The sequence below is a fragment of the Parasteatoda tepidariorum genome, chromosome 5 (genome assembly GCF_043381705.1).
Source record: "Parasteatoda tepidariorum isolate YZ-2023 chromosome 5, CAS_Ptep_4.0, whole genome shotgun sequence".
NCBI lineage: Eukaryota > Metazoa > Arthropoda > Arachnida > Araneae > Theridiidae > Parasteatoda > Parasteatoda tepidariorum.
The window spans coordinates 90,555,277-90,572,313 of record NC_092208.1 but is presented as its reverse complement, the minus strand read 5'-3'; the positions used below and the strand labels follow the sequence as shown (position 1 = coordinate 90,572,313).

Below are 17,037 nucleotides of genomic sequence, written 5' to 3'. Positions count from 1 at the left end.
TAAAACCTATAAAAATGGCACAATGCACAGCTCTGAAAAAGAGAAACATTAACGAGGAAGTAACTACTCACTGCGTACCAGGTAGGCCAGCCACGTTCAATAAAAATGGTAATCCATAATTCCACATATTCTTTGATTCAGAAGAGTGTCACTACTTCTAAGTCCGGGTCACCACTTGTGGGTTGTTTGGTATCTTTGTTAGAGTCCCCACTTAAACTCTAAAAAGAAATCTAACTTTAGAAAAGCCTTCCACATGAAAATGTTCCGAGAACGGTTTATAGGTTTCTTCATAAATAACACTAAGTTTAAATAAATAACTATCTTTATTAACATTTAAGAAATTTGTAAATTTAACTAAAACATTCTAACATATATAAAACTTAACCACTTTAACATTGAAGCAGCATAGAAAGAAACTGCGAAAAGGTAACCGGCGAGAACATGCCAGACTGCTAACTAGAACCGACGGGGAGAGAGAAAAGCTGTGGGGAGGCAGCCAAGTTATATCCAAAACATACTGTGCGCGTTTTGCTGATTTCGCCCTTCACTCATATCTCCATTCCGGTATGAGATTTACGTCAATTATCGGCTGCAAGTGACGTAGTCCAACGTCAGAGATTCGTAGTTCGGACTTCGCATTTCAGACCGCAACGCCACAAGTTCAATGCAAATTAAGTTAAAATAAGTGCAATTTAAGTTGTGATGAACTTTTATAGTGTATTGAGTTGTTCGGAAAGTAATTTCGTTTTTACCAAGCAGGAATTAGTTATACATTTTGACTGCCAACTCATTTGACTGTCACTTAAGCCTCATACATTTTGACTGCCACTTAAGCCTCATAAATTAGTGTATATTTTAAAAGCTGATATAACAAGACTTGCCTGTAATAAAGTTTGATTGATTCTATGCAAGAGTTTGCCTTTCAAACAAGGAAAGTAAAAGGCAGCATTTTCGGCATATATTACTTTTTACTGTCGAAAAGGTATGAATGCTGTTCAAGCAAAAACAAAAGTTAGCCAATATGTATGGAGTAGATGTATTGTCGTGCAATTAAAAAAAAAACCAAGTTAGTGTTTAACGATTGAGTTAGAGAAATGTGGCTTGTTAACTATTTTCGTTCTTTTGCAATTGCCACGAATGGTAAAACCGAATTTCAAAAAAATAATAAAACAGAAATTATTTTGGAGAAAAAAATTTATGCTACATGTAGAGCTTATCATACAAAAAAAATCAAATGTATACAAATCTGAATTTTTTTTTGTCGCTTACATTGATTTTTCTAATGCACGGTAGTTAACGCCAGTGACCAAACTGGTTTGCAAAATTTCGATCAGGCAAAAGTTTGATTTAGATGCCCGAAAAGCACTCCGCCAGTTCAGGCTAAAGAAGAGCCAATAAAGGCAAACAATTCGTGAGATCACTAAGAGATTAAATTATCGATTTCGACCGTTCATGATAATTTCAAACGTCTAGGTTTAATCTTAAAATTCTCTACATGGGTTCCTCATGTGCGTTGACGTCTTTGATTTGCTTCTCAAACGTCCAAAAAATGTTACATTTTTGAAACACATTATCATTGGGGAGGAGAAAAGTGTGGTTTGTAAAAATTTAAACGCAAGTAGAAAAGATAAACCGGCTGAAAGCGGAGAACATAGAACATAGTCAGCATAGAACAAAAATTTTATTAGCGTGGAATTACTTCCAGAAAGATCGAACAAAGGGCTAGAATAAATGTTATATCATTTAATAAAATATTTATTCACTATAAGAGTCTTTCATTCGCCAAAAATACTTTCCGATCCACCTGATTGCAATCTTCTTTTTAAGATTCCTTTTTTTCCCCTCCTGATAGATTCTGAGAGGCAAGATTCGAGAGAAATCAAAGCTCACTGCATTGTCATAGCGTCTCGGTGTGATTGGTTTAAGAAGGCTCTTCTAAGTGGTATGAAAGAATCCATAGACAAGTAAGAGGAATTCATTTATTTTATTATGAAAAACTATTAAAAATGTTGATGTATTTAAAGTCGACACACATTTCAAATATATTGGAAAAAGAGAGTAAATATATTCATTGCGTGAAAAGGCCGGGGGGGGGGAAGAATTCAAACTTATTTGAGAGCGAATTTTATGTTTGCTGTAAAAAGGTTGCTTGTTTCGCACTCAAAAGGTTGTTGAATAGCAAAAATATGGATCCTCACAACTGTGATACATCGATAACAGTGGAGAGAGGCATTTAAATATTTGGTCTCCGATAATGATCGACGATTTGAAAATCACAAGGTTTAATCACCACTAAATTCTTAAAATTAGTTTCAAAGTAGTCGACAGATGGCGCTGAGAAAGCTTAAGAACAATGGCTATGTTCAACAGCATGCACAATTATATAAATCTACGTGTTTAGGATGTCCTCTCATCAGGCAATTATATTTCTAACTACCTGATTAGAGGAAGCACGTTCTTTCCACGTTCGTTTTTTTTTCACGTTACTGTGCATGGTTTATGATATTTAGAATGCATATGTTATATTTAGGCCATAAAATTTTTAATATTTGTATTTAGTATGGTACCAATAAATATTTAGTATGGTATCACTGTATTTACAATGATGTCAATATCTAAGTATTAATAATATTATACAGCAGGATTCACTTTTCAGAAAAATCATTGTTCATGACACAACCCCAGAGCTTTTTATGATTTTCCTAGAATATGTGTACGGAGGACAGGTGGATACTGGACAACTGAACACCGAACAGCTGGCAGATCTCATGCAGCTATCTGATAGGTATGAGGTAAGTTACTCAACTCGCAAGAAGTGATCATTCTACGGTGTTAAGAAAAATTTTGTTGTCAAATAAGTATGTTGCTTTAAAAATGCTTCATAGGGAGAGCGAAAAATTACCACACCGTGTTTTTTTATCATTTACTTTTAATAAATGAAGATGTTCTCTTTATTTGAAAAAAAAATGTTAGCGCAATGACGAATTACAATTGAGTCAAGTTTCACGAACGAAAATGCCCGTTACAAAGCTACAGAGAAAGATTTTTTTGAACGTTGAATTTTCTTTAACATCATATTTCAGGACGTTGATATCAAAGATCACTTGGCAATGACTAGGTAACGAAATTATAATGGTCCGTTCTTTAACCAAATAATAACCAAAAATAGGTTTGCAGCCGAGCAACAGTGAGGAATTGAATTTCCTTCTACCTCACGACATTGATATCATAAATCACCTGACGCAGTTGCTAGACAATGATTTTAAATAATCCATTACTTAGCCAAATAATAGCCAAAATGAAAATTTGTAGCCGAGCATCAGTGAGAAATTGAATTTCCTTCTACCTCAGACTTAAAGACATTGATATCAGAGATCACGAGCGCAGTTGCTAGTCAATATTACAAAGGTCCGTTCTTTAGCCAAAAAAGATCAAGCTCAAATCTTATAGAATTTATTTCTGTGTCAAATTGACTAAAAATGTTATATTCTGCGAAAAAAATTCTCATTGACACAAATTTAAAAAATGAATCATTTTCGAGATACGGGGCGTCAATCATAAGAAATATAGACACTGTGGACTTAATTTTATAACCGTCATTTAACAGCAGATTCAATTTTTGGTTTTATGGCTACTAATGTTCAACTCCGTAGACTTGTCATTTTGAACCCAATCCAGAAGACAAGAGAACTCCTGGAACAAGTACTAGGAGAAATTTGTCTTCGTGGAGGGCTTTTTGATGGAACTCGCCCACATTATCGTTATATATTAGGAAAACCACAAAAATATCCCACGATTAGCCTGACGGCAAGGAGACTCTAACTCATGATCCGTCTGCAACTGTAGAAATTTTTACGCCAGCACTGTGGTGGGTACCCGTTCATTTCATTAGTAGACGAACACTCTATCACTGTGATGAAAGGTGCTTGAAGATGGCAGCATTGGCTTAGGTGAATGCGAAGAAAAGTATTGCTAGATACTCATTTATTTTTGGACGTTCTGACCTGCTACTAGCTTTATCATTATTTAATCTAAACTTTCAATTTAAAAGTTCATTATTAGCTACTTTTTGTTCAGTTTCCTTGTTTAATGCTAATGTCAGGACGGAATTAGAAAATTATTATTTATGATTTGAGGCTTCGTATCTCGGAAACTATGGTTTTTCTGTCAATGAGAACTTTTGATCAGAATGTTTTGAACGGCAACATATTAAATTTTCAGCCAATTTAACTGAAAATTAATTTCCATAAGGTTAGTACGGCGTCTTTTAGCACTCAAAAATACCCGCTATCGAGCAACAGTGAGCAAGTGAATTTCCATCTACATCAGACTTCACGGCTGTCAAAGTTCCATGTCTCATTTCCTGCTTTTTTAATCTCGTTTATGAAATCATTTCAAATCAATTTTCGTGAATAAATGAGTGCTTTTTTTTTCTTCTTCGAAGGTGGACTGCCTGAAACAGATATCGGAGGAAGCCTTGAAAAACCTCGTAGACGAAGATTCTGCTCTGTTTCTTCTTGGCATCGCCGATCAATTCAATGCCAGATCTCTTAGGGTGAGTATCCACACAAATGGAATTATAATAGTCATGGTGGCAAATGTACATGTTAAATGTAAGAGCGTTCGTAAGTTCAATTGGCTTAACTGATTAACAATATGAAAGCCCTCATTTAAGTTGATATAGATGATCTCTGACACATGAACCTATCCTAAGATTGCTTACACGTATTGTCAGCAAGGAAAAAAACTTTTATATTTTTGAATGGTGGGTCGGATTTTCTTTCTGTAAAATGTGATAGCAATATCTCAGTATATTGCTCAATATATAGGAAACAGAGAGAAGATCAAAGAAATCTCTTGAATTATGTTAATAGTTAACTGTAACCAAGACCGGAATAGGCGTATTTCGAACAATAAAATGCACTTTTTCTGAAGAAACATACCTTTTTTTCCATCAAATTTGGATTTTTATCACCAAAATTAGAGGGAATGAATAGGAGAAGTTTCGAAAAGCTAGTTTTTACAGTTTAACCGCTATAATGGTTCAAAGTTTTGGTACTTAAATGTTGTTTTATTTTTGCCGCGTTGCTCTTCATATCTTTTGATTGACTCGCTAAATTATAATAATTATTTTCCAAAAAGTTGTAAGCCTTGTCTCAAAGACAAAAATGTGATATAATGAGGAATTTCAATAAAATTAAAAAAAATTTTTAAATTAATGTATTAATTATGAACAAAAATGTTTGAATTGATTTCTATGTATTCTGAAATTTTAGATTTTTTTTAAATCCTAAATCTAATTTTTCATGTCATTTGATTTATTAAAAAGTGCTTAAAAATTTATGTTAAAAATTAATAATTGTATGGTTATGAAATGGTACACCATTTTAAGATTATATCACAAAATTGCATCACTTCAAACTATACGTCATTTGGATCAGCCTATAAATGAAAGAGTTAATCATTTCTTAATCATTTAATTGTGAAATTAGGAAACACCTTTGTTTCAGAGAATTTTTTATATGAAAAATTAAACATAAAAACTGTTAAATAGTCATTTTTATTCGACATTTACTTTTCCATAAAATTGCGTGTTGTAGGTGCTTATCAGGTAACAGATTCATCGAGAAAAAAAAACTCCCAATAGAACTATTACTTTTAAATTTTAAGGAATTCCGTGTTACGAATCTAGATTAGGTAAAACTATTAAAGGGCGGAGCAGTAGTAATTTTTCCTAAAAAATTCTTGCTAATTCATAATCTGTGATTTTAATGTTTTGAATTAAATGCTAATAAAATATTACCACTTCGAAGAAAACTGAAATAGCAGTTAATAAATGATGGCTTTCTTAACATTTAAAATTTATGCAGTACACACTGTCGTTGAGCAGCCGGACCCTGTTTTAGGTTTACGACTACTAATGTTCAACTCCGTAGCCTTGTAATTTTTGACCCAATCCAGAAGACAAGGAAACTCCTGGATCAAGTATTGGGAGGAATTTTCCTTCGTGGACGACTTTTTAATGGAACTAATCCGCATTTGCGTTGCATGGAGAGGAAGACTACGTGAACCTTCCATGGTTGGCCTGACGGAAAAGGGTCTCTAACCCATGATCCGTCCACTACTGAGGATATTTCACGTCAGCACCGTGGTCGGTGCAAGCCGAATGCGAATTCGTGTCGACCAGCCTTCGCTGCGACTCGAACTCGGTTCACCTCATTGGAAGGCGAACGCTATATCCCCTGAGCCATGGAGATTCTGTATGCATTGGTTTTCATAACCGTCGTTGAACAGCTATTTTATGGGTTTACGACTACTAATGTTCAACTCCGTAGACTTGTAATTTTGAACCAATCCAGAAGACTCAGGGGTATGATTTCTTATGGGAACATGGAAGACTTTGTGAATCGACAGATTTAACGTGCATCAGTCCCGATTTACTCTACGGGGATCGAACCCTAGACCCCTTGATCATGGGCCCAGTGCCTTACCAACCAGGCTATCCCAGCCTTGTAACGATGGTTGACCGTGTTAAGCTTAAGCACAGATGGCAGTGAGGATTAAAATTCGTAGTAGATTTTCTGGGTTATTTTTACGCCGAAACTTGAAAAAGTGCTCCATCCAATATTATTTTACTAATAGTGTTTACAATATAACGCATTCCTTCTGTTTAAATTCCAACGAAACAAACAACAAATGAATTCGGAAGACTTCGCAAGCATTCTCTATGCAATGCAACCCAAAAATCAAACTTTGATATTTTACACAAATATAGCCAAATAAGGTATAATACTCAAAACGTGGTATACCTTACACTTTATTTTTGTTTTGATATTAATTTTCTAAAACTTGTTATATGCTCACGACGTGTTATAATTTTTAAATTACAGGAAACTCTTATGAATAGTAAAATTAATAACAAATTACAATAATAAAACTTCCCTAGAATATTAAACCTGTACGCCTAACGGCAAAACATAAGAGAAAGAATGCACCAGAAGTTTTCTTAAATTTCCTCCGGTTTTAGAAAGCTTGTTATTTTTTACATTCAGTCAACCATCCATCGAGTGAAAAAAAATTTAAGATTTTGATTCTTTGATTATGAATGTGATTTGAAATGATCGTAATCTTCCAGTTATATTTAAATTAATAAAACATAAAAAATAATATGGTAATAGTGTAATTAAGTTTATAACTGATGACAAAAATAAATCAATTTCTGCCGTATTTCTGCCAGCTTACATGGACCTAAACCATTCATCCCCCTTAGTCTTTATTTATGTTTGAATCATGCAAGAAGAGAAATAGAATTATGCAATTCATTTTCATTTTTCAGACAGCTACTTTGGAATTCATAGCCATGCATAAAGATTTAGCCAAAAGTGAAGTTTTCTATGATTTGCCTGATGAACTACAGTCAGAAGTAGAAGAAATGATTACTTGGGTTGATTTAAGGTCTCTGCCTGTCATCGATACTTTTTTTTTTTGAACTATTACTTTGTTACCGTGAATGACCAAAACCATGGGAATGTCGACTTTCACCGATGAATGTCAATAATCACATATTCTCTTTGGTGAATGTCCGAAATATTTGTTGTATCCTATTTTATATTAATTTATTCATTGATATTATTATATTTATTCAATATTTTAATGTCTGCTGAGGATAGTTTAATAAAAACATCGAAGTTCTTAGTACTGGGCATTGGCACTGAACCAAAGAAACATCAGTGTAGGGTACATCAGGCACTTCACTAGACCTAGTATATATTTCGGACATTTACCGAAGCGAGTATGTGATTGTCAACATTCACCCATTTCGGTCATTCACTGTTAACAACTATACGGAATGTTTTTATCGCAAAATTTAGTATAATTCATTGATTTCAATTTGCTGTCTTTATTTATTAAGCATGATATTTTTTTAAACTTATTATTGGGGAAATAAAGTGTGTTTGTAATTCTAGATAATAGGGGAAAAAAACTAATTATGTTAAAAGTGGTCCAATTTTATTTATTTTAAGGAGTTATCTCTCTCTATCATCGTTAAAAAGTGAAATGTTTTCAAACATTTTACTTTTATTCAGTTATTCAACATAAAAGTAAAATGTTTTTGAACAAGTCAAATTTATGGAATTCATGAAAGCTAATCCATTTTAGTAAATATGTTACGTAGGCAAGGGCAAAATTCGAAACCCAATCTAAAAAGATGCGCCTTGTGTTTCGCAGCAGCCAAAGTCTTCTTCCAAACTGTTTTGTGAGAGGGATATGCTACAATACTCCTCCTTCGGGAAAAGGAGTTAAGAAAGTTATTAAAATGGTTTTTCGAAGCTCTGTAGCCAAAGAAAATTTTTAAAAAGCCACAGTTTAAGTGCTTTGAAGTAATGCGATGATTGTATATCATCTTGCCGAGAAGAATTATCTGTGGTTTAAAACAGACAAATAACATTTTAAAAGTTATTTTACAACCATCATTGAACATTTGACCCAATGTTTTGGTTTTACGAATGTTCTTATGTTCAATTACTAATGTTCATCTCTATAACCTTGTAATTTTGAACCCATTTCCGAAGACAAGGTAACTCCCGGATCAAGTATTGATAGAAATGTGCCTTCGTGGGGGACTTTTTGATGGAACTAACCTGCTTTTGCGTTACATGAAGAGAAAAACTACGAAAACCTCCCACGATTAGTCTGACGACAAGGGCACTCTAACCCATGATCGTCTACCTCTGAGAATATTTTTTTACATTAATTTTCTATACCACCGTTAATTTCGTTTCCTGATGTGGGTGAATGTGGTACTTCAGTTAAATGCGTGCCCTTACCAGGTTTGGGCCACTAAAGACGAGATGTGTGTAACGATGTAACCCAGAAAAGCTAATCTATAGATTGAGGCCCATGTTTTTTCTTTTAAGTTTTTACCATGCTTTGTAAAAGTAAGTTGATTTATAATGCGTTCATTTTAAAACCACCAACATAACAACGTAGTGAGCGAAATTTCATACATTTGGTCCAAAAAAGTTTTAATTGGTTTCTCACATTGTTTAATGAGTGATCGTAAAATTCTTTGGTATATAATTAAAATTAGTTTGTAAATAAAGTTGCAAAGAAACATATGCTTTTTTTTCTCATTTTTTTTATAAGGTGATATTCTCTCGTTGATATCTGTCATGCAAAATTGTGTTTTATCAAAAAATTTGGATTTTCGTAAATTAAGTGTTTTTATCTGCTGTTATTTTTAGGAATTCCCAACGAAGTGAAGACGGTCCTCAACTATTCAATGCCGACAGTCCGAGCTCAATGTCCTCCAGCCTGTTGGACATAGAAGAACTATTTTCGGCCAATAACCTTTCAGCTAATGAGGTAATATTTTTTATTTATTTCGCGCATAAGAGAAAGATTGACGTGACTAAATTGTTAGTGATAAGTAATTGTTCATGATTTTGATATTGTTGCTGGGAGTGTATCAGCCCAGATGAAAGCCATCTCCTCTTCCGCTCTAGCTGCAAATTGTATGAGATTGGCAGTAAATGATATTTTTTTATATTTTATTTTAAAACGGTCGTTGAACAGCCAATCCAATTTTGGATTTACGACTAATGTTCAACTTCGTAGCCTTGTAGTTTTGAACCCGATCCGGAAGACAAGGAAACTCCTGTACCAAATATTGGGAGAAATTCGCCTTCGTGGAGAACTTATTGATGGAAATAAGCCCCATTTGCGTGACATTTAGAGGAAAACCACGAAACTCTCCCGCAATTTACAAGGGGACTCCAACCCATCATCCGTCTACTACTGAGGAATTTTACGTCAGCACTGTGGCCGGTGCGAGCCGGGTGCGGGATTCGTATCGACCCGTTATTGCTGGGATTCAAACCCGGTTCACCTCGTTGGAAGGTGAAAGCTCTATCCGAGTCACGTTGGCTTGCGCTCTAGCTAGTCGGAAATATGGCTTTTAAGGGCGACGACGTAAATGCTGCTTGTAATGGTGAGGAAATGATTAAAACATGTTTCGTTATTAAGCCCAGTGCTCCAGAATTGAAATTTAATCAGATAACGATCGAAATTTTGATTGACGATAAATTTTATTTCTATATGCTCTGAATAAAATATAAGAAATTATGCTCTTGTAACGTTTAGAAAACGACTGAAATTTGCATTATCCTCATGTGTGGAGCTCCATCAGAGATCTGAGTACCCCCTAGCTCAGTGATTCCTAAAAGGTGAAACCTGTGGTTGAGTGGAAGAGTTTCAAGAGTTCAGAGAGTTGGAAATTTTTTTAGGACAGCAAAGTCTCTTGAAACGTATAATTATGTACTCTGATCCTATCAATGATCCATTAAATATTTAATTTCTTGTTTAAATATCAAAAATAAAAGATAGAGTAAAATTAGAAAAAGAAAAAAAAAACTAAATTCAACAATAGAGATATATTTCCTTTATAACTTTTACCAACGTTTTTAACAATTCTTTTTTTTTTCCACTTCTAGAGAGCGTGAGTCAGTTCTAGTGAAATGCACATGCGCCCGTGAAAAAATATCAATGAAAATAAGAGATTTTACAAAAATCCGTAAATTACACGGGATATAGTTTAAACTTCGACCACAAAATCAAATACGATCGACGTTTTAAAGCTGTGACATACAATTGGGTATAATATAAAAAAAAAACAACTACTTCCACTTAGTAGGAATAACATTTACCATGACGCAATGCTAAATTCTATGCCACTATCCACATAAATCAATTATTAATCAAAAATCGAATATCAATTACTTTTCTTTATAATGCAATAAAATCTGGCGAGCAGCTATTTAANGGATATAATTTAAACTTCGACCACAAAATCAAATACAATCGACGTTTTAAAGCTGTGACATACAATTCAAGATGCTTTACTCTACGTAAAACTGCGGTTCCGAGAGCAGAAAAATTTGATAGATTTTGATGAATTCAGCGATTGGCGAAAGCAGCTTATTATTATTTTCATTAATATTTTTTGAAAAAAATTATTCACGTTTTATTGATTATTTAACTTCTTTTAACTAAATTGTATAATTAAAATATATAAATATAATTTATGATTTTAAAATAGCGAAAATATATTTAGTTTATGGAGCAATTAGGAAACCATAAATGTTAAACAAAGACAAATAAAATTATTTTTTTATTGAATGAACTAATTGATGTAACATCACACGATTCATTTCTGTATTTTATTTATACATTTCTACAAATTCGCATTCCATGTCCATGTTTTTAGTTCGTAGGTAGGCTTCAGCAGAAAACAAAATTTAACAGCTATAAACAGCGTGCTTATAGCTTTATCTTTGTAGCGTAAATCACGCCAATATAACGTAAAGATAAGTAGCATCTAAAGTAAACGCGGGCAGTTGCTTCAAATCTTACGTACGAGAGAGTACTGAAGGTAACGTAAAAGCGCTAAATCTCCCTAATTATTGCAAAAAGAAATGATTTTTTTTTATTGTTTTCATTCAATGTTTTTGAAACAAAGTGTAGTTTTACTTTGGATTATTAAGTTCATAATTGCTAGTAATCATTATTTGCCAAGACGGAGTTTCGCTAAAAGAAGAACGATTAACTAGCGTTTTTCAGCGGAAAAAAACTCGGTTCCGCTACTCTAGCTAGCTTGAAAAGGATTGAAATTTTATTTGGGTCATTGCAACTCAAGAAGAAGATCCTTGATACATAGCCTCAGAACTTGAGCGTTAGCCGGCTGTTTACGAAAAGGATGGCGAGTTAATATTCTGGATAATGCAAGCTAAGATCGAGTTAAGTTTCTTAACAGAAATTAACGTTTATTAACGCGACGTTAATAAAATTTCACCTCCATATCACGTATCGAATTTGTTAAAATATTATTCTTCCTTCTCTACTTCTTTTGCTTAATTGAGATTTATTACATGTTTATGTATTTTATTGCAACCATGATTCTTTTTATTTTGTGTATTTTTGAATTTCATTGCATTGTTAGTTTGTTTACGTTCTGCATGACTTTCGTCATGCCTCTGCGTTAAGTAAGAAAAAAAAGCAAATATTTCTTTGTGACAGAATATAGAAGGTGGTGGGCTAGGCTTAATCTAAATAGGAGGGAAAGAACAGTTGCTAACATAAACAAATGTCATTTTTCCACAGCCAATCAGGAGCACTATAAACGTTGACATCCTTACCGGTATCTAATGGCGAGATTCTACCCTCGCTGAACTAAATGAAATGAAAGGACTAAAAGAAAATGAAATTTTAAAGAAAATGTTTTGCCTTTCAGGAAGGTGGCGCTTCGGACTCCAGCTCCCTGGAAGAATTGACCCATGATTCTGCACTCCTAGAGGCATGTGTAGCTCAATTGCGTGATATAGTGGGAGAGTCTGTACCTAGGGAAGAGCTGGTGAGGGTAGGACTAGCAGCTGACTATGACGTGAACAGGGCTCTCAACTTCTATTTTTCCCGCTTCTCCTGAATATTGTGATATTTGACAAACATTTTTCAAGATATTTTTATCAGTTTGTATCAACAAGATCTCTATATCTTATGACGACGTTCATAGTATACTTAATCCAGACCTTATGAAGCGAATCATTTGGATTTCAATTCTTTGTATTATCGCCGCGTAGCAATTCGCTCATCCAGACATGTCATTAAGTAAGTTCATCGATAGATGGCGCCCTAATGGCGTGATTTGTGCAAAACTTTGAAAGTGCTATTTTCACTGCATACAAAAAAATTGTGTCTGCGAATTCGGAGATGAAATTGATAACCTGATAGGCGAGTTTTCGCAAACATTTCGCCAATCAAGTTTTCATTCATCTTTGTGAGTTTTTCACATGCAGTGAAATCAGTTTCTAGTCTGTTTTAATCTCAGCAGTTAAATCTCAGTTTTTACTTAATCCGTGACGTTATAACAGAAAACAGAGAACTCAGCTTTTCCTAGAAATGAACTTATTATTTTTGCGTTATTCTCCGCTATTTTAGATATCGCCAGAGCCCGAGAATCAGCCAGTTAATCAAAATGTATTAATTTAATAAGAATTGTTACCTTTCAGTTTTTTTTTAATTAATCATTTACGGTTTTAGTTAGATCAAAATTATTTATTATAAAAAATGTCTGAAAAAATATGGTAATGGATGGTTGATTGAATGTAAACATGTGTGAAATATTTTTATAAAAATTACATTTGATTAAATCATATTCGAACCCCATTTTGCCTCCTTTGGATGTCACTGGGTAAAATTTCAATTATCCAAGTAGGGATCCTGATTTATTTTAAAAAAGTTCCCCAATTCGAACAAAAAGTTTACATTGTGTTTATTAGATGGCACTGTACTAAATAAAAATGTGGTACAAACTTCTAACAATGATGGACGTATTGAGAAATGCATGTCGGAATGGAAAAAAAAAACTAGGCATGTTTGATGTTTTGAAGAAAAAAAATGACTATCATTTAATACCAAATATGACTCCGACTCTCTGGGAGTCACATTTTGACCTATCTAACACCTAAGGGTGATGCAGGGGTACTTGTTCAAAAATACTATCCATGTCGTTTTAGTTAATGAATTACATTAAATTTAACGCATCCATGAGCTTGATGCCCATTCTTCAAACAAAAAAGATTAGTGAAATGACAGGCAAACGGGTTCATTGATTGTATTTCATATTTTTAAATAGCTGATCCAATTCTGATTTTACGACTACCAATATTCAACTGAGTAGCCTTGTAATTTTGAACCCAATCCAGAAGACAAGGTAACTCCTAGATCAAATATTGGGAGAAATTTGCCTTCGTAAAGAACTTTTTAATAAAACTAATTCTAATTTGCGTTACATGGAGAAAAAAAACCACGAAAAATTCCTACGGTTAGCCTGTCGGAAAGGGGAGACTCTATCCCATGATCCGTCTACCACTGAGGATATTTTCTGTCAGCACTGTACTCGGTGCGAGCCGGCCACGGAATTCGTATAGACCAGCCATCGCCAGAATCTGAACCTGGATCGCTTCATTGAAAGTCAAGTGCTCTATCCCCTGAACCACAATACTTCTGAGTCCATTGATTTGTTAAATGCTTTTATCTAATTCGATATTACAGGGCATTTCAAAAATAACAACTCGTTTATAGAGAGAAGTGCTTTATTTACACTAGCACAACCACAGGTCAAAAGTACATCATATTTCTCATTACAGTTCAAAAGTTGCGTATAAATTCTCATACATTTGCATTTCCACCTTACATGTCAACACAATACGCTCCTACGTTAGGTGTGTGATTTCATTTACAGCAGCGTTGTTTCTTTTTTTGAGTTCTTCAAATCTTTATCTTATATTCAAGGCATTTCATGCAGCAAAAAAAAAAAAAAAAAAAAAAAAAAAGGTTTTAGGATATTTTCGCCTCTAAATCGGGGGAATAACCTCAATCAATCTAACGTGTACGAATTACATCTTAATTCAATCGATAAGAAAAAAATTTTACCTGTAAAATTCATAATCTTTCTTTATTTGCGATTCTTAGTGGGTGTCTATTTCCTAACTCATCTACTCTAATGTGATCGGCAACCTATGACTCGTGGCGTGGGTCTTCCCCTTGGAAAATATTGGACTATGCCATCTGAATAATGTTTTTATTTCCTAAGATAATGGAAGTGATGTGACCCACCAGTAAAAATTTCTGAGGAAAAAAATTTTTGGTATTTGTAACATAAAATTATAGTAACAAAATGGAAAGTTTGTCTCTGCGTATGTGTCCCTCTTATAACTCCAGAACCATTTGTTCTAACGTCCTGAAACTTGGATAGTGGATAAAAAAGGCTGTTATCGAGTATATTGCGAGTTTAGCCCCTATGGATGGTTGGCTGAACGTAAACAGTAACAAGCTTCCTATAACCGGAAGAAGTTTAGAAAGCTTCCGGTGTATCCCTCTGCTTATGTTATGCTTACCAGGTGATGTGTGAACAGGCTTATTATTCTAGGAAGTTTTTATAATGTGATTTATGTTTAAATTTAAACGTAAATTTACCATTTATTTAGAGTTTTGTGTAATTTATAAATTCTAATAAGTCGTTACCCTAAAAAAATTTAAGAAAATTAATATCACATCATAAATAAAGTGTAAGGTTTGTCTTGTTTTAAGTGTTATCCCTTATTTGGCTATATTATTTGTTTAAAATGGCACCGTTTGTTATTTCTTGGATAGCATCTTAGAGCAAGCTCGCGGATTCTTCCGAATTCATTTGTTGTTTGTTTCTTTGAAAATTAGATTGAAAGAACGCATTATGTTGAGAACACAGGTATGATAATTTTGGATGGTGCGTTTTTTTAGTGTAGGCGTAAAAATCAGTCGGAAGTAGTAGCCAGAAAGTTTTACGACGGATTTTAACCCCTAACACCATCTGCGTTTAGCTTTACATTCATTCTGAAAATGTCAGGCTTGTCAATTACAGGTAAAATGTATATATTTGATACCTATTACAATTACATCAATACTGAGAAGCTTTAATATAGATTCTGTGAAAGAGGTTTTAACAGTCCCTCTAAAGGTATAAGTACTGGAGAAAATGGCGAGATTGTGGTAAATTTTGACTATCATGGGATGGCTTGAAGCAACAGCGTCGTGCCAAATGATTCTGGAATACAGTTAATCTTTATTTTGATGGAATGAGCTGCTGAAAACGTGCTTGGCTTAATCTAATAACATAAAGCCACCGACAGGAGCAAAATATAACAATAAATTTATAAAACAGAATTTCTTTTAGCTATTTTAACTGTGTTGGTGTGTGTCGTTCAGTTCTGTGCAGGATTTCGGTAGTGTTGTCCAGCATTGATATATTGATTGCTTACCTTTTTCCGCCCCTTAAAAGAAGCGGTATTCTGCTAGTAAGACTATTTTTCGAAGGCTCCGTCACATGAAATGCTGCTTTATTGCGAATAATGTGCTATTTTCACAACTGCTGCCAGTTTTCAACGGTTACTCATGACTGTTAGGACAAATTTAGCCAATCTAAAACAAGCGCTGTCTGTGCTTTTTCTGAAAATGGCGCAAAACGTCAATAATGAAAAAAAACATACATTTTTGTGGAAATGAAAAGCGTTTGTGGTCTAATTTTTTAATATTTAAAAACTTTCTCAATTTCTGCAATATCTGGACTGGGCTCATAATTTCCAAAAACAGAGAATAAAGCCTTGATTTTTATAATTTTCATCGATATGGAAAAATGTCACCAAATTGGCGATTTTTGAAAAAAGTTAACTAACTCTTATAATGCTTAAATTATGTGTCTGTTCTAAGCCCTGATAATCCTTCAAGGCAAGATGAGATGTATTAAGTCAAGTTTAAGGCATGTAAACTGTGGCTTTCTTATTTTACTGGGCGACAAGAGCTTCGAAAAACCATGGTAATAAATAAAAACGGTTCTACATTACTTGGCGATTATAACCATTAAATAAGTGAAATTAATTCTTAAAAGTTTCAGTGTAACTCGTTGAATTCAGTGATGTCATAGGTGCGACGCATCATGGAGATGAAATCATGTTGTAATTATCAGCCTTCTCACATCGGTCAGAAAATATCTATTAAAGGTATTCACGTAACGGATACGGGCAAAATGGTACCATTAAAAGATCACAAAAGAAGCTTATCAGGAAATGAGTTGTTATTTTTGAAACATCCTGTAAATAATTTTGAATGCCACTGTCTTATTCGTTACCATTCAATTCTATCATACAATGTGTATTTTGAATGTGTAGTCTTTTGAAATGAGCCTTGTGAGTTCATGGGTTAGGCACTTAGTTGTCATTGCGATGGAAAGTGATTCTTTCCGAAGGGCAGCTTTTGATCAATGGGTACTAGCTAGTCTCGGAAGTAAAGGCAATCGGTGCACGAAGGAGACTACATTACCGCGAATCATATCGTTGATCTCGAAATTGTGAATCTCACAACACCACCCATGGCTGTTGTGAGATTGCTTCAGTTTTTTTTTCTAAGATTTTGATTTGATTATAAAGACCGCTTAGTAGCGAAATT

General features: G+C 34.0%; 1 protein-coding gene across 1 annotated transcript in view; it reads left to right on the top strand.

Moving 5' to 3' along the window:
- LOC107452391 (uncharacterized) overlaps nt 1–13,221 on the top strand; it is a 59,780-nt gene extending 46,559 nt beyond the window's left edge. The window contains exons 17-22 of the mRNA XM_016068853.4: nt 1,853–1,964; nt 2,657–2,792; nt 4,445–4,555; nt 7,337–7,455; nt 9,246–9,366; nt 12,290–13,221. Of these exons, the coding sequence (XP_015924339.2) occupies nt 1,853–1,964; nt 2,657–2,792; nt 4,445–4,555; nt 7,337–7,455; nt 9,246–9,366; nt 12,290–12,481 (791 nt within the window). The 3' untranslated portion in view covers nt 12,482–13,221. The remainder of the gene's footprint in view (nt 1–1,852; nt 1,965–2,656; nt 2,793–4,444; nt 4,556–7,336; nt 7,456–9,245; nt 9,367–12,289) is intronic.
- The last annotated feature ends 3,816 nt before the right edge of the window (nt 13,222–17,037 follow it).